Below are 25,010 nucleotides of genomic sequence, written 5' to 3' on the forward strand. Positions count from 1 at the left end.
GACTGGCCTCTAGCCTCTCGAAGGACAACATCCCGGTCTTTAAAGTTCAAGAATCGTGCTATCATCGGCCTCTGGGGCCACCCGTTGGCGGTCATGGCGTCAAAGCCCTGTGGGCACGTTCTATGGCAAACCACGGGGAGAGCCGCTGGTCCGGGACCCATGAACGAATCCAATGCTCCAAGAATTCAATCGAGGAACTTGTCTCTGCACCCTCCGGGAAGCCTACAAACCGTAAGTTGTTACGTCTAGAGCGGTTTTCTGCGTCTTCAGCTCTACGGTGTAGCTCACCAGTGCGGGTCTGCAGTTGGGCGACCCTGATTTTAAGGTCTGCAATCCCTTCCTCAGTTTGTGACACACGGTTCTCAACCTCCTTGATGCGACTCACCGCCTTTCGCGGATCCTGTCGGAGGAGACCCACATCCGCTTTCACTTCACCAACCTTGGTTTCCACCACTAACTGCGAGGCCTGGGTCGCCAGAAGGATCATGTTCACTCCCCCTGCCTGTGTCTCAGTCTCCGAGACTCCGTCGCCCTAGAGGAGCCCTGTGCAGTAAACTGGTCTATGCGCTGCTTGCCTGCCTTGTCTCTCCACATCTCAGCTGTGGGGTTGGGGCAGCACCACGGCGGCTGGTCACTCCTCGTCAATGTGGTCACAAGAGAGCTCTGATCCAGGTCTCCAGCAGCGCCCTCCTATCTCCAAGGGTATCGCCGGGCAGGTGGACAGAACACAACACCTCGCCCCCAGGGGGCGCCAACACAACCCAGAGTACCGGCCCAGCAGCCGTCCTCCAGGGCCCAAGCGCATTCACCTGCCTCTCCAGGCTCGACCGCCTTACTCCACTCCACAGGCTAATCCAAAAGCAGTCTGCCGCACAACGCTCCCCTCCAGGATCTCTGCCTCCACACCTGGAGCTCCCCCAAAGGTCGTTGCTGACTGCGCACGACCCCTGGTTTCGCTTTCTTGGGGGGGAGAGCAGGAGTGAAGGGTCCCAGGTCACTTCCAGAAGTCCATGGAGGTACCCTATCCGGCACTCCGTCTCGTCAGTCTCTCACTGCCGGCCCCTCGCTAACCAACCTTTGCCTCCATGGGGCCCCTCCTGGCCCCACGTCCTTTCGCCGCCTCCCAGGAGGCTCACAACTGCATTGGCTGTCCGTCAGGCGCGGGTGTTGCCTTCACATCTGCGGGGCCCCGCCCCGACTGCCACCACCACTGCTGTACCGGCCACCTGGGCCCCAACTGTGGCGCCACCACTCCGCGGACCCAGGTTACTCCTCCTCGAGTGGAATCCCTCGCCCCAGAGTCCACTAAGTGAGGCCCTGCCAGGTCGGGGGCCCCACAGCTCTTCCTCTGCCTCTACGGATCTCAGGAGGGGGGAGGGCACCAGCAGGCCCCAGGAGCGGGCGCGGGAGCTTTCAATCTTCTCTCCGCCCCGGCCCTCCCAGGCCGCTACAGATTCCACACCGTGGCCAGAAGGGTCCCTGCCGCTACGTCTCCCGTCCGCTGCAGCGTGGCTCACCTGCTCACATGGCGGGCCGCTCTGGCTCCAGACGCGCAAAATCGTGGCACTCTCAGCAGCCCGAAGCCCAGCTGTGGCCCGCTCCGCTCATGCAGCCGCTCCCAGGCCCGCGGGGCTGGCCTCAGGCAGCAGGGCCCATCCTCCGCACCCGCTGCCGCTTTCCGGCCCAAATTTGGGTCCCCCGCTAATCCTTCACCTCCTCGGCCTCTGGCGGTCCGCTGGCAGGCGGGGGCACCGGGACAGCAGGCCTCACACCGGCAGATGACGGGGGGGGGGGTCCGGAGCACTCCTAGAGTGCGACCGCCATCTTGACGCCGGTGACCACGCCCCCCCAGTTTTGTCTTTTTATCCCTGTCGAGCTTCTTCCTTGTGGCAGTTGAATTTGCTGCAATGGAACAGAAACTGTGGAGGATGTAGTGCGCTCATTAGCTACTTCCTGTCTTAATATCCTCCCAGTTAGGATGATCCTTTGGTCAGTTCCAGGGCTTTTGCCAAATGTCAGCTCACAGTTCTTCTAGGTGCAGGATATTTTCTTCACTGCAGTCTGTCCCCCCCCTGCTTCTCTAGAAGAGGAGGCACTTTTCACATTAGATGCATGCCGCACTCTTCTCAAATGTAAATTGGACCCTAGCTTTCCTAACTTTGCATTTCCTGTTAGCTACTTTTATCCCAGCAGCTAAGACTGTCAAGCCTGCACTTTTATCAGGTGGAGCAGAGTGTCTATTACTAAAGCATATGACAGATGGTTCTTAAACGGAGAATCCAAAGGATATGGGCCAGAGGGGTTGCAGCTTTCTGCTCCAAGCCATAGCTTGTATTGCCCGAGGTAAATCTGCAGGATAGCCACGAGGATACTTCTCTGTCCATTACAGGGTGGCGGTATACGCAGCTCAAACATGGTTCTTTTCTGAGAAGATTTTGAACTCCTTGTCTATGATATTTTTACTTGGGCCGTCAGTACATTTATGTGGGTGATTGGTATGTTGGTCATGGTTATTCATGGATATCTTTGGTGAGATGCATCCTCAAATTGTAGGTACTGTGACAAGCAAGCTGGATGAGGTTGTATGGACCACGTTACTTATCAGTAATCTTAATTACATCACTTCCCAGCCTTCCTTGCCAAAGTTGTAATTAAAAAAAAAAAAAAAAAAAGAAAGTGGGAGTAGGAATTACCACGTATCCTGAGAGAAGAATTTAATTTGTAATGTGTGATGTGGTGTAGGGGAAGGGGGTGACATTCTACTTGTCTGCTGTGTGAGGATTTGCCCTAAAATAGTAAAAAAAACATTATGAATAGGCCCAAGACTCCAAGTAATGAAAATAACCCTTGAGTAATTATGCCATGACCAGAGTTGAAGAGAGGGACATGCACATGAATAATGAAGAGGTATTTTATAATATTTTAAGAGGAATCAAGTAACAAAATACATATATGTGAGTTGATTTGTTTCGAAACAGACCTCTCCTCCCCTTCCCCAAACAGGGACAACTTGTAAGTTTTTTTTTTTTTTTGTTTGTTTGTTTTTTTAAACAAACCAAATGTTATTCTTTCGATATAACACAATGTTAAAATACTCCATGCAGTGACATTATCAGACTTCATCCAAAGCAACAGTGCACAATGTTAAGGTGCATTAGCCATCTATTATGCCGAGTAGTCCCCACCATCTCCCATAAAACAAGTTTAAATGCAAACATGTAGGGCAACAAGCATATCTGTCTGTCTGATTCTCCTCTTTAAAACCACAGAAGTTAAAAAATAAGTATATTTTTTTCTTTCTCTCAGCCAAAACAATAGCAGTGGCTATCCTCTTCCTTCGCTCCCTCCAAAACATAAAAAAAAGGTTTCTTCGTATGTTTCCCCATCTCCTGGTTTAGCCAACTTATCACAGAAAATAAACATGAAGAATGTTACTCTGTGGACAAAAGTTTATTTGCAGTATCCTCAGTGTTGTTACTTTTTCTAGTTCGTTAGAATGGAGAAGCACAACTGTGTTCCCCAACACCAGGTTTGCTGCTATCATAGGGGGAGTGCAGGGAGACTGCTCAGAACCAGATGTGATAATTAATGTACTACCAGAAAAAGGTCTGAGAATGTAGAGTGTGACTATGTCAAATAGAGCACCCTCAGTGGTGGGATCTGGTGGCTCGTGTATGGGGCGTTTATAAGAAATTAAACTTGATCCTTCTAACTTCCAACAAGTGTCATGTACCTTTTGCACATTGGTGAGAGGCTTGATGAGAGAATTTTTGCTTATTTTGAGCATGTCTATGCCGTAAGACTTGGGAATGGGTTTGGATGTTTAGATCAGGATCACAATCAAAAGAGAGTTTGTTCAGGACAGTCTTGTCCTTCCCCTGTTTTCGGCCAATTACACAAGAGGTTAAATCTACAAGCAACAATTTGAACCAAAATTTCATAGCCGTTCTACATGACCACCTACAGTATTGAATTTTATCTTTAGAGTGATCTATGTTTAACTTTGCTGAGTTTGTGTGTTGCCTAACACTCACACTCTTATGGTCTAAACCCATGTGCTTCTCTTTTATCTTCACCTTATTCACAAGAGAGATATGACACAGAGATAACGTCGGAGAGGGTCTCGAGGGACATACAGTGCAGCGCAGTGCTAGTTCCAATCTAATTAACTGAGTCTGTAGGCTTACTGTGATGCAGAGAATCTGGTGCAGGACATTCTTTCTGGTTGTGTGTCAGAGGTTGATAATATTAGAATGGCAACTCTGAGCTTCTTATGCCCCAGTGATAAGCCTTCTTGTCCCGAAGAGTGCTTGCTACCAGTATTTCTTCGGACAGGAGCGGAAGTGAATCCTTAAACAGTGAATCTTCTGTAGTGAGCTTCTTTCCAGTCATTCCTTCACCTGGACAGGAGTGGTACTTATTCAACCCAGACATGAACAGGTGTCAGCCCGTGTCCTGAGCCTCAAATGTTATTTCATCAGCACCTCTCTCCATGAGGGTCAATTGACAGTAGTTTTATTAGAACAAAGAAATTACTACAAGTTTCATTTAGAGTTACCAGTATTTAAAGTGTAACAAAGAGAAGGAATTCAAGTATTAAATAATGGTGAAAACTTTCTCAACAAAAAAGGTTACTCCACCTCCATTTTCCTGGTTTCTCCAGATGAACATACTAGAAATGGGATAAATATACAAAATATTTTTACACTATGATAAGGTATGTAGGACAAGTTTTTTATTTTATTTTTTATTTATGTTGTATTGTAATGGAAAAAATCAATACAGTACCAAGCAATACACTGGAATTAGTAGGAATGGAGGAGTTAACATGCAGGTCATAGACACATCCACATTTTGCTGTCCATCACACTTCAGTCAGGGCAGAAATACAGCAAGTGCACGCTGGGGTGGAGGCAGGACCTCCAGCCAAGCCAATCATGGGGGTGCGTCTGGGAGGGGGTAGGACAACACAGCATGGTTGTGGGTTGCTTTAACATATATTTGTTGTAGTTCTAGGCCCATGGTGTAGACCATGCCGATTTGCAGGATCACCTTATGGCATTGGCCATCAAGTGAGTCGAGGGGGGGGGGGCGGAGATCCCGCAGAGTCCGAGGGGCGGTTCATGTTCTTCCTGCAGGGCCAGGTAAGACAGCAGAGCTTCCCAGATTGCCTTACGGTGGGATTTGCTGGGCATAAGGTTTCATTGGGTGTTGAGATGTTCTTAACAGTAAGTTACATCTTTCAGCCAATCGTGAATCTGGGGTCCCCTTATATCACCACCTGGTGCTGGGCAAGCAAGAGGAGCATGTTAATAAGTCGTCAGGTTTCAGCTGGGGCATCCTCGACTCACCCTCAGAATGTGGTATATTCTTAAGGGCATAGAGGGCAACTTCTCTATTAATGCATTGTTTCGGACTTGAGAGACAGGAACTCTTTGAGTATTTGTCAGAGGTGTCACATGAGGAGGAAAATGGTTTGAATGAATTTTAAATATGTATAAGAGACAGGAAGAACTTTTTTACTGAAGGTTCTTACAGTCTTGGAAAGGGTTCATTTTGGAAAGAGAACACAAACATGTGGAGAGTTTGTATATGTATATGTTACAACTTTCAGGAAGACAGCAACCAGTTGCAAATTTGGAAAAAATATGGTGGAAAGAATGAAGGATCAGTTTATGTTGTCTTGCAACATAGAAAAGATTGGAGAAAAAATATTGCTAAAAGGTGATACCAAGTTGAGTGAAGTTTGACAACTTGCAAATTAAATTGAACACAGCTTAGCATGTGTTAGGATAAATAAAACAACAGCAAGGAAAGCGTACAAACTAAGTCATTAACAAACGTGACATGACTGTTTTATGTTTAACGTAAGACGTTACAGATGTGGCAGTCAGGGTCACATAGTCAGTGATAAGAAATGGCCTGTGTGGAAAGAAGTATACAAACTCTGTGAGGGGAGGCAATTTTTATAAAGTGTGCAAGTCACCAAATGTTTTGAAGAAAGTTGATGAGATCAAATGAGAAGCTGAAAAAATATTTTTCCAAGTATTAGGGAAAGAGCAGCTGATCCTATTGAATCAGTAAAGGTTGAAGAATATAAAGTAGATATGTTGATTGACTCTGGAGCAAAATTACCACTACTATCTGAAGAATTATATAAGAAGCTGATCACAGTGAAGATACTACTATTAATAATTAGCATAATTAGCTGGCCCCATCATTGAAACTTGAAATTAATATTTGATCGAAGCTCAAAGTGCAAACAATGTGGCTAGTCGTATTGTGGTTGGTTAGAATTGCTCCCGAACTGGGTGCCAATCAGGAGGTACCAGTAAAGTCCTCAGAAACAGTTACCTCGAAGGGAGAAGCAAACTTCAGGCAGTTTCAGGCACTTTTATTCCTTTTCTATAGATTCCTATGAAAGTGGTCCTGATGCAAGGGATACAAAATGCTAAAGATACTCAAGGATGTTGTGGATGAGATGCAATCAACGGGGGTCTTCCTGCGACTACTCCTTGGTCCACGGTAGGGGTGAGGTGGTCTTGGTCACTTGTTCTGGTTGAAGTCCTCCCACCGAGCTACCATTTGCCTGGTATTCTTGGTCACAGACAAATCCTTCCCTGGGCGATAACTTGTTTACTGAGTGACCAAGCTGCACTCCAACAACTCTCCCAGGTCTGCAGAAACAGGTGAAACGTTGAGCGTCAGGTCCTGGTCTCCGACGCTGCATGGCAGCAGCGATGCGAGGATCTGGGCTGCCAACTTGTCCTAGCAAGCTTCTTCAGCTGCTGCTGCCCTGTGCTGTGAACAGGAGATCAGTCAACTAACTCTTGAAGTCTCTTGCTTTGGCTGGGCTCAGGGGACAACTTTTCCATGAGGAGGACACAGCAGGCACAGTCCCTGCTCCTTTGCTAGCCCCCAGGTTCAGTAGGTGTAATACACGTCGTTGCAGCCTCTCTTTGCCATTCCTTGGTGCAACAGGACATTCCTTCTTTCAGTCCAGTCTAGATCTGAGTCCAGGGTGGTGCCTTTTTTTATGCCCATAAGTTGCCCTCAGGGTAGGATGAGTTGGCATCCAGCGCTCCCGAGACCAACCCAAAAGGTGCGGTGTCCAAGGGGGCTATACACTCTGGGAAAACTGCTTTGGCAATTGGTTTTGCCTTCCCTGTTCCTAGTGCCAGCCTGTCTGCCTGAACCATAGGGCAGCCCCTCTCTCAAGTATTTCCCATTTGCCCTTCAAGGTGGGTTCTCCTTTGAAGCTCGCCTTTTGGGCTGACACCCATGTGGCTTCCTGCAGGAGAAAGGTAACAATTCTCTCATGTGCTGGCTTTTATTTTAACCTTTCCTGAGAGTTGTTAACACGTCTCACCAGAAGTGCAGAAAGCTGTGTACGAGACAAACTCCCAAGTGCAGCTAATAAGGGCAAATGAGACTAAAGGCAGCAAAGTGGCAACTTTGCAAAAATTGCACACTGCAACAAGTTACATTAATTTCATCTTGAGTATTAAGTCAGGCTTAATGTAAGGAGTTGTTTGATATCTTGATGTTCCAACTTTAGTAGTCCCATTTAGGGCTGAGATGTCATTACGTAACCCTGTACTTGTCAGAGTGGTTACTATCCTTTTCCACAGTAAAAACAACAATTTAGAGATTTTACTGTTGGAACATGTTAATGTCCATGTTCTGCCTTTTAATATACAGCACCCTGCCTTCTGGCTTGGCAAGCCTCCATTAGAGGTGACTTATATACATTAAAAAGGGAGGACTGGGCGTTGCCATTACCCTAAATCGCAGGGTCGAGTTAGCAGTTTAAAACTTCCCTACCATTCGCAGTGGCAGACTGGGAGACATGTTTTACCTTGATCCACTCAGAGTGGCACAGCAAGTGCTGAAGTTCCTGAGGGGACACTCTAACTTGCAGGCCCTGGGTACCCCTGGTACCATATACTGTGGACTTACAAGTAAGATATGCTATGTCAGTAGGGTATAAGCCAATTAGACATACACTATCTTAAGTGTCAGAGCACATGCAGTGAGTCCTGCTTAGCAAGGCTCAGGGCATTTCAGAGCCATTATATAAGCCTTAGTAGTCAAATTGAGAGAAAAAATTTGGATGAAACCTACAACAAGCCTGTTTTTCTACAATATCAATCACCATCAGGGATGATGGAACTAGAAATTTGGAGACACTCTTAACAGCAGGAATTATATGGAAAGTTTATAACTATGGAGTGGTTGGTGGCAGTGGGCGTAGGTCACAAGTGGAGGGGATGTTAGGCTGTGCATAGATCTACTAGAGCTTAGCAAGTGTGTAGTAGTGGTCAAACATTCACTTCCGCACATAACTAAAATTATGTCTGTGTTAGAAGATGCTAAAATGCTTTCAGCACTTGATTTAGAATTAGGGAATCACTACGAAAGACTACATGATGACTCGGAGGATTTAACAGCAATCTTTACACATAATAGAACATACAGGTTTTTGTGAGTGCTGTTTGTTCTCATTTCAGCAGCTCTAGTTTTCCAAAACGCAGTGTAAACCGTGCCTTTAGGATATACAAAGGGTGAAGAGGATGTGTTTGTTTACAGATATTACCTAGACAACCACAGTGACAGAACAAGACCAGTGCTAGCTGGCTTACAAGAGAAACGTCTCATGTTAAAAGTGGAGGAATGCATTTTCAGTTAACAGAACTGAGTTATTTATGATGCAAATTCACAGCAGTAGGGATAAACACCTAAGAAGGGATTAGTCTGCACCATTGAAAACATACCCATTCCGTGGTCCAAGGAAGATTTGATAAAATGTCTGGTCATGGCGGAATTCTTCTGCAAAATTATTCCAAACTTTGAGACTATTACACTGAATTTGAGATGTTTATTGAAGAAAATGTAGAATTTAAATGTGATGGATGGTGTCACAGGAATTTTGAAACAGGAAAGCAAATTAGAACAAGCCGTTTGCTTATGAAGCTTTGCCCCAAACAAAAGTTTACAATAGTAAAGGATGCTAGCACCAGAGAGTTTGGGGTGGTGTAAGTCCAGCGTTTGTCACTGATGAGGAGGTGATGGAATATTTCTCTTCCAGGGGTTCATGGAGGGAAAAGGAGAGTAACAAAGTAGGAGGTAGGAAGTGTTTTTTGTGAGAGAAATGTAGTGAAGGTCACAGAGATGTATGTAGGAAACTTTGTGAGGGAAAGAGCACCGGTTGGGGACACGACAGCCCGAAATACTCAGAGACTATCAAGGTTATAAAGATGTTTACTAGTGCAGTTAAACCAAAAGACAGTTGCATATGGAATTTCAGTAGAGTGTAAGGTGTTTGACAAAACGAGATGTATGAGAGAACAGATTTAAAACAGACATCCTAAGGAGAGGGGTCTAGGAGAATTGGTCGGAATGGCTGTTAGTTTAGTTTCTTCCCACAATCTTCTGAGCTCCTAACTATAGTGATATTCATTTCTGTTTAAGTAATGGACTTTGGCAAAATGTATCACCTCTTTTAATTATGAAGAGAGAGGTCTGGTAATTAATGTGAAGACTGCAACAGGCGAATCCAGTGGCTGGTAGATGAGGTGCTTGGAGAATTTAATTTAATTTCTTAGAACTCCTAACAAGTCTTGTAAAATCTATTTTTCCACATAAAGTTTTTGGTGGTTGGATAAATTGGGCTGTAAGAGCACACGGATAGATTTCATAGAAGAGGTGATGTGAAACAGTAAAATCGTATATGGAAATCTTATAATAACTGGAACTATGGCTACAATCTAAAATGTAATAAACATTGGCAAAGCCAGTAGGTTCACCTTTGTGACCCACTGGCTTTGCCAGTGGTTTTTAGCCATGCTGCACTGCATCTGGGACGCTGTGTAGTGTAGCTAAAGTTAAAAAATAATAATAATAATAAAGCCTTTGATGCTGCTGCCCACATCATTTTTAGGCACAACCACCAAGTATGCAGATGCCTACAAAATGACTGACACTTTTTTTTTCTTTTTAGTTACCGATCTAAGTAAAAGTGTTGTATTTTTTTATTTTTTCAAGGGAATGGGCAAGGCAAGCGGAAGTAACACATGAGGAATGGGGCAACAGCAAAACAACTTGGTGAGACTGGTGGGGCGGATGACGAAGCAGCACAGGGTAGTGTGAGGGAAACGGCAAAGCAACACAGAAGGGGACAGGACGGGAGAGTTAGAGGGAATGCAAAATCAACATTGGGGAGGGTATGAGTGAAAACAACACTGAGTTGCGGGAAAGCATCATAGAGGGTGCGGTTGAGGGAACCAATGGGTGGAAGCACATAAGCGAGCAACAGGGAGGAGGCATAGAGAAGCAGTGGGGCAGCAAGGAGCAACATGGAGGTTAGGGGGAAAGAGGTACAAAGAAAAACGACTTGCATGCACTCTAATGAAGTGCTTCACACAAAAGAAAAAACAAGTTGTGCTTGAAAAGCAAGCAAAGCAAGCAGCGATGGCAGCCAATGAAAGAGATTGTAAAAAAAAATTGCAATGCTTCACGGTGGGGTCAAACAAACGTTTGGCAAGCTAGGAATGAATAAAAAGCAAGCAAATGAGAGTGGGAAAGCCAACCAAAGGTGAGCAATATGCGGGCTCCAATTCCTTCTGTGTTTGTGTTAAGCCTTGCAACAGGCAACGCAAACGCTGTCTCCGACGCAACCTGAAAATGACTGAAATTCAGAAGTCTTGATGAGCTAATCTACCACATGTTCAGTTTAATGAATTGCTCTGATTTAGTTCGCATCTGAGATGACATCACATAAGAATTATTGATGGCTGCATTGGTAACATTGCACATCGCATCACTATCGGCATCATTGAAGATGCTCAGAGCCCCTAACCTCACAGGCTTTTTTGGAACACTGTTAATGTTTTTTTTTTTTAGTTTAGCCATTGATCGTCATCAGTACAAGAAAACTCAAGTTTGTCTATAGGTCTTGGGCAAGCTGCAATAAAGGTGGAAAATACTATAAAGCCAGTTACAACATTCCACACAGGTGTATCCGAATTAGTAAATAAATTGAATGAAATCAACTGATCAAGTAACTAAAAATGAACAGTTGTTATGTTGTTTACATTTATATGAATGGCCTAACAGAAAAATACAAACGTTTTGTAAAAAAAAATATATATATTTTTTTTTTTTTTTTTTTTTTACTTTTTATTGTATGTTGTACATATATTTTATATAATTTATTTCAGATTCATACAGTTTTTTCCGAACATAACTATTATGAGAAAGCTCTTTCCTATATGATGATATATCAGTATTACTGTACTATTCAGTAGGAGCAGTAGAAGACCGCTGAAATGTGTTAGTCCTTATACCAAAGTGCCCGTATTGATCATATTGCAGATAGGTGAAAGAAAGGTGGATCCCGATTTAGTAGTGTAAATCTTCGAGGAACCAACTAAGCTAGGAACTAGGCAAATCATACACGCATCACATGGGGGTGTCATAGATGTGATGGTAGATTCGTTCGTGGCCAGATTGTAGGATGTGTTCAGTGACCAAGATGATGTTAGCATAAAGATATTTCATGGAGGCGGCCAGGCCCCCCATCCTCTCAAGCTTCGGACGGGGAAGCCACAGTGGTGCTACAGAGGTAACATGCACCAGAACCTGTTCAATAAACATCACAGTGCCAGTAATGTGCACTGATAACTGTAGCGAGGTTCCAGCCATCGAGGCGAGGCGCACTGGTAGATCCAAGCAAACAACGAAACTCAAATTCCACGCAATATGCAGATTAGGTTTTAAGTACATTGTCCTAGCTAGTTGGGGTTCGGGAAGTAGATTAGCTGGGAAGATACGGGGAGGAATTGAGGCACTGTCTGAGGTGCAGAGGTACAAGAATGGAGTTGCAAGACAGGATAGAGTTGGACTGCAGGGTGTGTAGAGTTTTGCTCCGTACACCTGGTGAGCCTCAAGCCCAGGTTGACGTTCACTGTCCAAACTTTGCTGGAAGCTGCCTGCGATACACGAAGTTAGCTGCAGGGCCAAACCGACATGCACTCCCGGCTCGCGCACATCCGTGAGGCTTTGGGAGAGGGCATGAAAAGCAAAGGAAGAGTATAAATACAGGTGAAATCGGAGCCAAGAAACACAACTGCCAAGTTTCACTGGTCCGTGAGTGACTAATTTTGTCCAATCCCGTTTTTTTCCTTAGAATTCTGGAACTTGTGTCCTGGTTTTAAACTGGGATAGCTAAGAATGCAAATCCAAGAATTATAATAAAAAAGGGAACTTGCCTAATTAGTCAAGCATTTAACTAGGAAACCTGGCAGCTATGAAGAAAGAAATTAGAAGGATAATATTTAATGCTAGGGAGTAAGATGCTGCACACTGTATACTAAATTGTATTGTGTAGGCAAATTTAGTGATAGGACAAACATGCAAGAATAAAACCAATACTTGCTGTTGGGTGTGTCGAAATGCCTTAAGAGGACTCCTCCTCCATGCAGCAGGTGCCATTGCCAGGACCATTAACCCCTCCATGACCCTGATCGCACTCTGGTCTGCAGTCCGACTACCTCCTAGGACAGGCTTCTCCAGCGAGTAGCTTGTGAGCTACTAGTAGCTTCCCAGCTACTTGTGAGAAGCTGTGTGTGTGCAGTCGTGTCTCCTAAATGAGAAGCTTTTGCGTGGCTGAATAAATATATTTATACCAAGATTGAAAAGTGAACTCATAGGATGAAAATTGTAGAAATTCCAAAATATTTTACAAGCTGATATTTGATTTATGAATCATGTGGCACTGGGGATATTTTTTTGCAGATATCACCTGGGTGTTACGAGGATTGCAGCTATGGCTCTTATGTATCACCTATGTGAAGGCTTTACAAATTGACAAAGCCTTTTTAAATTACTGCTGGCAACCCTGTCTGATTCAATGAGGAGATGGTTATCTTGATTGGGGTGGTCATTATGGTAATGTCTGTGGTGGGCACAATTACAGCACTAATAATATTAGTAGCTCACATTCATTTTCATTGAACATAAGTAGCTCTTGTTATAGAAATGGTTGGAGACCACCTGTCCTAGGATCTGCAGCTCCCTTTCCACTACTCCCTCAGCCTTCACTAGCCAGTTGGTTGGGGAAAGGGAGCAGTACGTCATCCACCATTAAGGTACACAGGGATTCAAAAACATTCCAAAACCCGTTGTGTCTCAAAAATCATAAAGGGCTGCAAATATCTTTAAGAAAATAATACTTAAATATTAGGTGATTAATTTTACAAAGTTAAATTAATGTAAAGTAACACTGGTAACTATAGTTCAACACAGATAAACACGGATAAATAATTGCAAACAACGTAGCTCAGAAAAGATTCTAAATTCAGACATAAAGAACAAACTGTAGATTTCGAAATTATATCCTTGGTGATTGGGGAGTAGTAGTATGCATATGATACAGTGTGTAAGAACAAGCATCTGATAAATTATCAGGTTGAACGAATTGTGTACAGCTTGCTGGTCAAATGTCTCAAATCCCTGCGCGAATGACTTTGTTTTGGGATGTTCTTTTATACATCTGTTGCTTTAATGCCAGAACTAGAAAGGAGCTTGTTTTCACCAGATTTTAATGTGTGTGTTAGAGACGTCAGAGCAAGAGTTTGGTGAAGAGCTGCCCCAGTCTTGACGTGAGCTGTGGCGAAGCTCCCGCAAAGTTAGTCTAGAGCCTAGAAACTAAAAGTCATTTTCTGCAAAAAATGATGAGCTTACCTATGACAGCAGTGATGTACATAGGCTGCCCCCAGAGAAAATGCGAGGCAAGTATTTCAGTAGCCCAAAACAACTGGTCTAATGGAGCGTTATCAAAAGTGACCAGTGGAGGTCAGTCTTGCTCCAAAACTGAAGGAGTTACTGGTAAACTGCTTAGCCGCACAGAGGCTGGAGTGGGCGAAGGCAGACTTATCTTGTGGTGCACGGTTTCTAATGTGAAATTGATCTGCAGGCCTGCTTGTCCGTGCATGTTGTCAGGGTTACCAGGCAGTGACTCTATTGCCCCAACTCAATCTTCGCTGCTTCTGGGAGAAGTCCCACCAAAATAAGTAACGGGAACACAGGGCCACCAGAGTCCTAGATGCAGTGCATCAGCCATCTGTTGTCGTGTTCTCCAGAACAGGGCCAGATGGGTAGCAGGCATATGGGGTTATGGATATGAAAATTAATGTGAATAACATGAATAATAATAAAACAGTAACGGAACGGGGCAACAAAATATGGATTACTAGTGAGCGGATGCCTCAAAGAAATACAAATATAGAACTAATATACTGAATAAGCACATATTAGGAACAGAACAACGTGAAAAAATAGTATGTAACTAATGAAAACATTACTTAATTAATGCATTTTTTGTGGCCCTTCGATTAGAGAAACAGTTGATATAACAGGACCTGCATCCAATTGACAAAAGCTTGATACATCTACTTGCCTCCAAATATTCCTTGTGAGGCTTGGGCCTTCTGCTCCAAATACCATCTGAATTCCCCTTTCATGGAGTATGGAAGTACTATGTTTTACCCACACTCCGGATGTTAAATGTTTGTCCACATTATGCTACGGAGTATCGCACTCTGCAAGATGCAATTAATGGAACAGTACGAGACGGGGACACACGAGGCACGTCTGTGCCGAACTGATTTTGTATTTAAACTTGATTTTGTTTAAAGCACCACCACCTTGCTAGAACATAAAAATAACCAAATCAATCGCAGTTAATCTACATCTTAACAAAGCAGGGCAATTCATATGGCGTAAATGAACAACGTAAAATTCAACTTTTTCTTATTGAAAAAAATAAACATAGAACAAAACATTGATCAATAAATATATATAAGAGAACTCCCGGGATCGTTAGACATCCAAAGTGTAAAAATCAGCATTAACTGTGATTATCTCTTCTGGCCGCAGGGTGGCGCAGACGCCATGTCGGAGCGGGAGGAGCGGCGCTTCGTGGAACTCCCCCGCGAGTCGGTGAAGCTGATGGCCGAGAGTGTGGGCGTGGACCTCGCCGATGACGTGGCAGCCATGCTAGCCGAGGACGTTTGTTACCGCTTACGGGAGGCCACTCAGGTAGGCAATCCTGCCCTCAGCAATCTATGGACTGCTCCCTGCTTTCTCTTCCTATAGGATTTTTATTTTGCAAGCCATTTTGGCAAAAGGCACTGTGAGAAAATTATACCTGTACATGAACAAGTATCCTCGTCATTCTAAAACAGCCTTTTATTTTGGAAAAATTCTATGTAAATAAATAAGCAAAATTAACAAATTAATTAAAAAAAAAGGTAATAGAACCAGTGTGTTTGTATGTACACATATAGCCCACCTTCTATATGCTGTGTTCGTATGAAACTGCATTGTACACTCTATAAAACTCGCATTACATATTTATAGGAAGAACAAGTGAAAAGTGGAGCCTTATCCGCAAAAGTAGCTTTGAGTAAGTGTACTTTGGAGTATGTTTACCTCTTTCGTAATTAACAAACTACGAGAGTGAACTTACTTCAAAAGTGTAAGTTACATGTTTCCACCCCCTGAGTATTGCAACTTGCTTACTCTTGTGTGGGGGGGTGTTGCCCCCCCATCCCTGGCCCTCCTTAAACCCTTCTTACTCCTGTCTAATCCCATCCCCCTTTGTAGTAAGTCTTCCCCTTCTTCAGGCCACTATCCAGTGTCCCTCTGTAATTTACTACTAAAACCTATAAACCTATAGTTGTGTGTGCGCAGATTGTGCATTTGGGCTTGCAAACTCTTTACACATAAGTTTAGGAATTTCGGAGATGTAAAACTCGGCATGTCATTTGTGAATTGCAAATTGTAGTACGTTTTGAAGTACAATGTACTACAAAATGCAGTTAGTGAATCAGGCCCCCTGTTGGTTGTCAAAGACCTATTGTGGACAAAAGTAATGCTTAGAGTGGGCTTTGAGCCACACCATTACTTATGATTTCTTGGCTTCCTTCTCACTGTCTTTTGCTTGTTCCCTATTCAATGTGAATGTATATAGGTTTTGGTATTTTTGAGACACAAACCTAGCTGGTAACACAGAGAAACTTCCCCGGTAAAAGGATCTCGTAATTCCTATGATAATGAGTTGCTGTCCGGTTGGTGAGATAGGATTTGAACCGCTCTAGGATTCTGCCAGTGAACTCCATGCGAGTTTTCAGGGTGTGGAGCAATGTTGGATGGCTGATGGTTGCAGGAAGCTGGCCTGGTGTGTAGTGGACATCTATGGTCTTGGCACCTTATACCAGGTCCAGGCGCCCCTTTTTAGTGAATGTAGGCAGTGTCTAGGAATCCAGGGCTCTCTAGAGGTAGCTGTGGATGAGCAGCCAACACTTATCTAGGAGACATGCAAAGCTTATGCAATACCAAAGTATACTGATGGAGCTGATCAGAAATGCAATTGTTAAGAATGTGCTCTCTTAAAATTAGATTGTACGAGCCCTGATAATCACTTATTTTGCTTCCATGCAACCAGCCTTCCAGAGCTTTAACAGGGCAATCCACAACATCTACCCACACCTGGTAGGACTCCTTTTCAGTCTCCCTGAACTTTATCCTGTATTGTTCTGTGGTTATCCCAAACCCATAAAGAGTGCATTATTTAGTGCTTGATAATCATCTGCATATTCCTCTCTGACAGTGAGGAGTTTGTCTCTGCCAGAGAAGGAGAGACACAAGATTGCTGCCTATTGTCTTTGTGGGACCCTCTGTACTTTACAGGCCCTGTCCAAAGCAGTGAACCACATGTGGATGTCATCTCCTACTTTGTAAGGTGGGACTATCTTACTCTGGTTACTCGAGTGGTAGCAGCCCTTCTTGACCCTTGTGTCCTTAAAGGTATTGTTGCTGTCACCATGGGGAGCTAGCCCCGAACTGTCTCTCCCTCTCCACCTCCAAATCCTCCCTTTCTTGGGCTAACTGCTGCTGTCTCAGTTTGGCTTGGTCTAATGTCAGTCTGTGGAAATCCCTATCCAGGGACTCCCTCCCTCTCTCTCCCCCCGAATTAGAGTGGTGGGTCCCATCAGACACTGATGAGTCATGGGTGTTGACAGATGAGGAGGACCTATTTCTCCTCCTGGAGACTTTTCTACCGACCCTCTAGGAGTAAAGGTGGGCCTACTTGAGTGACCCCCACTTTTCACTACCTGCAGTGCTCCTAACAGGGCTGTGGCGTTCCCCAATTTCTTCCTGACCCTCCTCAGTGTAGCTTAAGTCTACCCTGTCTAAGATTGGAGGGTCAGTCTCTACTTCCGCTTATTCCTGGCTGCCTGAGTTTTCCTGGTCAGCTGGGAGTAGTAATCCCAGAAGTAGGTTCTTGCTGGGATTTCCTCCAGTCTTCAGCTTCTTGGAAGCACACATGTACCTCAACTCCTGAAAAGTGCAGCTCTCATATTGAGAGTCTGAGTCCTGAGTTCAGTTTTTCACTGAAGACATTCTCTAGAGTAACTACTCTAAGTAACTGGACTACCTAAAAGTTTGGAGACAGGGCTATACCAGACCCCCAATTTACCCAAACTAGGAGGCTAGTGATCCCAATCACAAAGTGCAGTGTATCCTAAGGACCAGTAGTGGACTTCCCTGTGGAAAGTTACTAGTGACAAAGTGGTAAGGCAATTGCAAATGTCTTATCCCACCACTGCACCACCAATTTCGGAAGCTGGCCTGGTGTGAGGTGGACACCTATGGTCCAGGTGACCCTTTTCAGTGAATGTAGGCAGTGTCTAGGAAGCCAGTGTGTATGAAGTGTCTAGGAAGGCAGTGACTAGGAAGCTAGGGCTCTCTAGAGGTAGCTCTGTATGAGCAGCCAAGACTTATCTAGGAGACACGCAAAGCTTATGCAATACCAAAATAGTTACACAGCAACTTATCACACATGAAAGGAACCACACATTGTTACAAAAATAAAGGTACTTTATTTTAGTAACACAACACTAGACTACTTATAGGTAGTGCCCCAACTGGAGGTAAGTACACACTATATATATATATATATATATATATATATATATATATATATATATATATATATATATATATATATATACAGTAATAATTAGGAATTGTCACAAGAAACTACAAGCATTAGTAAGAATTAATGAAAATAGTCAGGATCCAAAGGGAACACCAAACCATATACTAAAATAGTATACCCATCCTAGGATATGGAGTTGTTAGAAGGAAGCTGGAAGAACTAAGGACCCCAAGAGGTGAGTACCTGAGTGACCCCAGCGACCAGGAGAGCAGACGTACACAACATAACAACACAACACAACATAGCATAGCATAACATAACACAATATAGCATAGCATAACACAGCATAGCATAACATACCAACTTAGCATAACACAACATAGCATAACATACCAATATAACACATCTCAGCATAGCATAACGCAACATAGCATAACACAACATAGCATGACATAATACAACATAGCATAACATAGCACAGTTTAACGCAAAATGACATAACATAACACAACATTGGATAGCGTAACCCAATAATATAACGCATCTCAGCATAACACAACATAGTATAACACAGCACCACATAGCATAGCATAACACAACATAGCATAACATACCACAACACAACATAGCATACTATAACGTAACGCACCATAGCATATCATAACAATATAACACAACACAGCATAGCATAACACAACACAACATAGAATAGCATAAGTGAGCATAGCATAACACAACATAGTATAACTGAGCATAGCAACACAATATAAGACATTGCATAACATAACACAACATAGCAAAACACAACATAGCATAACACAGCATAACAGTACAACATAGAATAACATAACACAACTTAGCATAGCATACTATAACACAGCAAAACACAACACAGCATAGCATAACACAACATAGCATTACATAAAGCATAGCATAACACAACACAACATAGCATAACATAACACAACATAGCATAACACAACATAGCCTAACATAACACAACATAAGACAACATAGCATAACATAAGACGACAGCATAGCATAACATAACATAAGACAACATAGCCTAGTAAAACACAGCATCACACAACATAGCCTAGCAAAACACAGCAGAACACAACATAAGACAACATAGCATAACATAAGACATAACGCAACATAGCGTAGCATAACACAACATAACAAAAGACAACATAGCCTAGCACGGCATAACATAAAATAGCATAACATAACACAACATAGAGCATTGCATAACACAACATAACCCACATAATTCTACACTACAAACACCCACTCCATTCCAAACCAAAACACATGGGTAAAAGACATTGCCATTTACAACGCCAATAGCTCAAACTCTATCAAATGCGAGACCGATTACTTTGTAAATGCTTGTTTCCCTATTGAGATAGTTTTAAATATTTGTCTTTCTTTAAGAACTCACACCTACCATATTTTGGCCACATAGCGAGGTTTACTTTTCTTCATCTTTTCTACCTTCTCCGACATTGCTTCTCCGCCACTACCCATTGTATTTTTTTTAAAAAATAACATTATTTCCCCCTTTTGGAGGGCCTGGCAGATGCGAATTGCTGTTGTGCTCTTACTTTTTTTTATTTAATTTAATTTACCACTTCCATGATTTACGTCCGTCATCATGGTATGATTATTTTTTTTCAAAATTGGGGCATGCTCTATACGTGCACGTGTGGTGACGCATGTACATATCACACTGCTGTAACATGACACGTATGCGGGTAGGTGTGATGACACATGCGGGTATGCACATCATTCTACCCCCCCCCCCCCCCCCCCCTAGTTTCCTCAAAAGCTTTTTTATCTCTTGCACCGATGCTGATCAGTAGTTTCAAAACCAGGAAATACTCTCCCAGCTGATGAAGACTGCAGCGAGGCCTGGCTTCAGATACAATACTGCCATGCAGGGGTCCACCCCTGGTTGTTCTGTTGTCTTCTTCTCAGTATGGGGTGTACAGTACCTCCTTGGGAACACCTAATGCAGCGATGGGCAGCGAGCCAGGGTGAAACCAGCCGTTCCCGCGAACCTGTCAAATCACCACGGCCTCGGTCGAAGTAGTACAAGATGGCCACAGGATTTGTGTGGAGTAGGCCAACCGAAACTCGGAGTCAGGTTCACGCCCCTAATTTAGAATTTCTAATATTCGCTGGTTTAATGAACTGCATCCACTTTTGTCTATATTTGCATGGCATCGAAGTAAAGCTAGATCGTTTGTTTTTGCGAAGTTGCCTAGTGGCTGTACATATGGGTTGAAGAAGGTGTGGTAAGTATTCATCTTTTTGGGACATCCAGACATAGTTGTTATTGAACGTGAGGAGTTGCTATTTTTAATGGTTTGGAAGTGGTCATCCATGTATGATTTCTGCCACTATAATATCATTCTCTAAATACATTAATTGTGTTTCTTACTTCTGCTATTGTGCTGCGATGCTGCCAGAGCACTTTTCCCCCCTGCTAAACCTGTGTACTCATCTGCTAACTCTATACGTTTCTGCCGTGGACTTCACGTTTCTGAGTGTGAGCCTTTCTTTGTGCCTGTTGTTTGATTGCTGCCTGGTTCCTATATTGTTTTTGTTCGAGGTGTACTGGGTGACTACTGTTCTGACATATCTTTCTATTTTTGAGTGGGGGAGTTATTGTTGCCCACATGTCATGCTGCATTATCTTTCTTGTGTGCACAGTGATGCAGATATGTATTGTTCATGTGTTTAATACGTTCATGTTTCTCTGATGCTATTGAATGTTTAATGGTGTTGTCGGATGAGGGGGACCTATCGATTGCCTCATGTTTTGTGCTGAAGTGTGTGGAAGCAAAATACATATGCCACTTGAACATACCATTTAACGAAGAGAGCTGACCAAAAGCCCGGTTATGCATGTATATGTTGTTATTGTGAATTTTTGGAAAACATGAGGCTGGTGAGACACCTAAAACTGACTTCAGCAAGACCTAATAATGAAGGGTTTTGCAGAAGATAAAATGTTCTATTTTCCTACCAACACCTCAAGCATAGAGGGTACATATGTCTACACATTTTCCATAGTCTTTCATAGGTGTAGTAGACCCTGTGTAAAAATCTGAATCATATAAGACTCTTTTGGGTGGAAATGGCAACTCCAAGGGAAGCATGAAGTCATCCCCCCAGTCTTACTCCGAATCGGCACCCCGAATCTGCCTCCCCTCCCATGCTTTGTGCAGGGTAAAAAAAATGTATCTGTGGAATTAATTATCTGTGGCATATACACTTGGGACATCGTTTTAGCCCCAAGTTGACCCCCTGGGTAGGATAGCTTCCAGAGTGTTGAAGTCTTCAAAGTCTAAGTCCTCTAAAGCACTCAGAAAAGGGGCAATGGCATGGCGTAACTTGAGATTTCAGAAAAACCGCAGTCTAATAAAGTTTAAAAATTACTGTAGATCAGTAAAACATGTAAACTCGGATTATGAAAGTACATCCTTTAACTGAGAACTCTAAAGGGAGGTGTTTTGTGCTAGCCAAGTCCTCACCGACAGAAGAGTCTGACCAGTTAATTTGCCATCCCTCTTAACTCTAACAGATGCACACCAAACATCAAGAACAAGTTTTGTATCAGGCGCGCCGCAAAGATAATGTATTGGTCAACAGTTATATAGGAACAATCTCAGTCGCATATGCTGGATTATGTTAGGAATCCATGTTGTCAATCATTTTCTTTACTTTCTTTATCCTTATTTTATGTTTGTAAGCATTCTTATGTTTTTAAACTAGGTTTTCTGGTTACAGTAATTAAAAGCCAATGGTACCTATTCTTTTTGCAAAAAGAATTCATATTGTCATATGATGTGCAGCTAAACTAAATAAAAAAGGGTTTCTACACTTATTCTAAGTGCACCTGCCTGTAAGGAGGCCCATGTCTTTTTTACTATTAAAATTATAAAAAATGGTTCTTATATTTTTAAATTAAATGTAAGAATGTTATTGCAAACAAAAGGCTGCCATGTTTTGGAAGCAGCTGTTTTTTTTCTCCTTGCTATTTTTGAGGCTTGCTTGGAATAAAAACTAAATAAGCAAATATATAACCGTCACACTACGTGGCTTTGCCGGTGTTTTTGTATGGTTCTGGGTGGAATGTGTTTAGCCTTGCGAAACAGTGCTTCCTGTTGTAACACATGTTGCAGGTGTTTACTGTTGCCAAGGAATAGTCGTGCCCTGGTAGTAAGAGGTCTGGAAGACTAGAGCTGAGCAGGACGCGTGTCCCTAGTACATGTCTCTCGAAATAGAGCTTGGATATCCTGCATGTGCCCTAATAACATTTAAGTGACCTCAGTCCAGTCTCCATCTCTTTGTGCGATCTACAGAATTTTATGTAGACTGTGACTCACTCTGTATATTTTGTTTTTTGCTGCTACAGAACAGCTCTCAGTTTCTGAAACATGCTAAAAGACGAAAACTGACTGTAGAAGATTTCAACAGAGCCCTTCGTTGGAGCAATGTGGAGGTAATTGGCTAGTTGATAGTGGATGGGTGGGGCAATGTAGCAGTCTTGAACTCTGACCACCACCGTGGGTCAGTGAGCAGATACAAACCATGTGCGCTATCTGCCAGGGTGAGGGGAGAGGTTGAAGGGTGTAAAGGGGTAGAGCCATGGTCTGGGATGTCAGTTACACTGGAAGTGTTCTTAAGCGCTATACATTCCTTACATTATATTGTTAGTTGATAGCATGGGGCAGAGCGGAGGTTCAAAACCTGCAGCCGCTGTGGCTGTTTGAGATAGCGCATGCATGTGAGAGCCTGGGATCTCTGTGGGTTATTGACAGGTGTGGGTGGTCCTGTGGCATTCTGTGTTTACTGGCTAGGATCCAGTGTGCCTTTGTCATTTAACTACCAGGACTACCAGTACTATTGTACTCCAACTGCATAACCAGCTACCCACCTCCCCCGGCACTTCTGTCTGAGGATAATGAAGTGGAACAGCCAAAGGTTACTGTCAGAGCTGGTAGGGGTTAGAAACTCAGATGTACCATGACACCGATGATAACTCCGTAAGTGCAATTCCAGCCACTGTAAGATCATCAAGCAAGAATACACTTTTTATTTACAGGTAGGAAAAGGGCAGTTACAATATTTTACATAAAGAAAACCAGAGGTTTCCAGCTGCAGATGCAGCCCTAAATGCTTTTACAATATTTATGTGTTTGACGCCGGATGGTCAATGCTATCTTTCGGTTTGCCTTGAGAAACTTCAGGACTTGTGGAATTTTTTTCATTCAGTGTTTCCAAATGGTCTTTGAGATTTCAGTCAGTGGAAAAGGCTATATTGTAGCAGGCTTCATGTGCAATGTATCTTTCTTTGTTTTAATGGCTCTGACTGCAAAGCTTTATAACTCAGTGAGACGAAGGACCAGCTGCAGTGTTTAGTCAACAAAAATATTAAAAATCCTTAAACCCTAACCACTACTAAATGACAGCTGTACTACCCATTTGTAGTTGGTGGTACAGTTTGGGTGTTCTTTCAGAGTCAGTGGCTTCCAAAATTCTTTTACTAGATTCCAATCAGTTGAGCAGGTTTTCAAATCATTTAAAGTCCACAATGGTTTTAGGTTTTTGCAAAGAGAGCAGGTGTATTTGTGCATCAGCACACCACAAAATCCCCAGGGCGTACCTGTCACTAGAGGCCCCTATCTCAGAAACTACTGTATCATTTCGAAGTTTTCTGATCACCCTAGGTCCCAAGGCTTCACCAATTCCCAATAGGAACTGGACTTTATAGTTGGGAACCAATGCCATCTAAAGATTTATATCTTTGCAATTATATGGACTACAGAGATAGTTCCAAAGGTTCTGGAATCCGATCAACCTGGCCTGTCCAACAGAACCAGACTCCCTGCCAGGGTTGTGAAGGTACAAAAACTCCCAATAACCTATAATATTTTATTTTTTGATTAACAATTTTTATTGAGTTTTGAACATAGTGTATAAAAAGAAAAGCGTAACAATCCCCCACATTAATCCCTCCGTAGAGGTCCACACCCTTGTTTGTTAACATTGGCATCTGTAATCAATTCAAAGCTACAGGTGCATTTACAGAGATGTAGGATATCATCTGAACCTCACATGTGTTCATGGTAACTGGCCCAGCCATTTGCCCCATATATTGGCGTATTTATGAGGACGCCCTCGAGCTTCATACACTGGTCTCTCTTATCGGGCGCCCCAGTCCACTCCACGTCTCCATTTCGAGAGGCACGGTTGAATCGGAGAGTTCCAATTGGCCGCTCTCTCTTGGCCAATATCAAGACCGTCCCTACAAAAATGTGTTCTGATTGTGTACCATCCACACTGTACTGCCATTTGATAAGTTTTGTTTTGACCAATGACTTTGTGTTTCACCACTGCGCATATTAGTTGCTCAATGTTCACCAGTAGCACATGGTATGTTTTGTTCAGTTTAGCCGCCTATGGGCTTTGACATTGCATTAGTCATTACATTCTGTATTCTGCCTATTGGCTTTGACATGGCATTAGCCATTACTTTCTGTATTCAGTTGAGCCGCCTATGGGCTTTGACATTGCATTAGCCATTACATTCTGTATTCTGCCTATTGGCTTTGACATGCTGTATCCAGTCTAGCCGCCTATTGGCTTTAACATTGCATTCCTATTGGCTTTGCTGCCTATTGACTTTGACATGCTATTAGATATTCTGCCTATGGGCTTTGACATGATATTATATATTGCATTTTGTATTCAGCTTAACTGCCTATTGGCTTTGACATGATATTATACATTACATTTTGTATTCAGCTCCGCTGCCTATTGGCTTTGACATGATCAGCTCAGCTGCCTATTGGCTTTGACACATTATACATTGCATTTTGTATTCAGCTCAGCTTCCTATGGGCTTTGACATGATATAAGACATTGCATTTTGTATTCAGCTTAGATGCTTATTGGCTTTGACATGACACTAGACATTGCATTTGATACTTAG

At 43.1% G+C, this 25,010-nt stretch overlaps 1 protein-coding gene across 3 annotated transcripts in view; it reads left to right on the top strand.

Annotated features, from left to right (window-relative positions):
* TAF6L (TATA-box binding protein associated factor 6 like) overlaps positions 1 to 25,010 on the top strand; it is a 178,767-nt gene that overhangs the window by 23,833 nt on the left and 129,924 nt on the right. For all 3 annotated transcript variants that reach the window (XM_069207178.1, XM_069207179.1, XM_069207180.1), the window contains 2 exons: positions 14,938 to 15,099; positions 22,431 to 22,517. In XM_069207178.1, the coding sequence (XP_069063279.1) occupies positions 14,938 to 15,099; positions 22,431 to 22,517 (249 nt within the window). The remainder of the gene's footprint in view (positions 1 to 14,937; positions 15,100 to 22,430; positions 22,518 to 25,010) is intronic.

This window comes from Pleurodeles waltl, chromosome 9 (assembly GCF_031143425.1).
Source record: "Pleurodeles waltl isolate 20211129_DDA chromosome 9, aPleWal1.hap1.20221129, whole genome shotgun sequence".
NCBI classification, from domain to species: Eukaryota; Metazoa; Chordata; class Amphibia; order Caudata; family Salamandridae; genus Pleurodeles; species Pleurodeles waltl.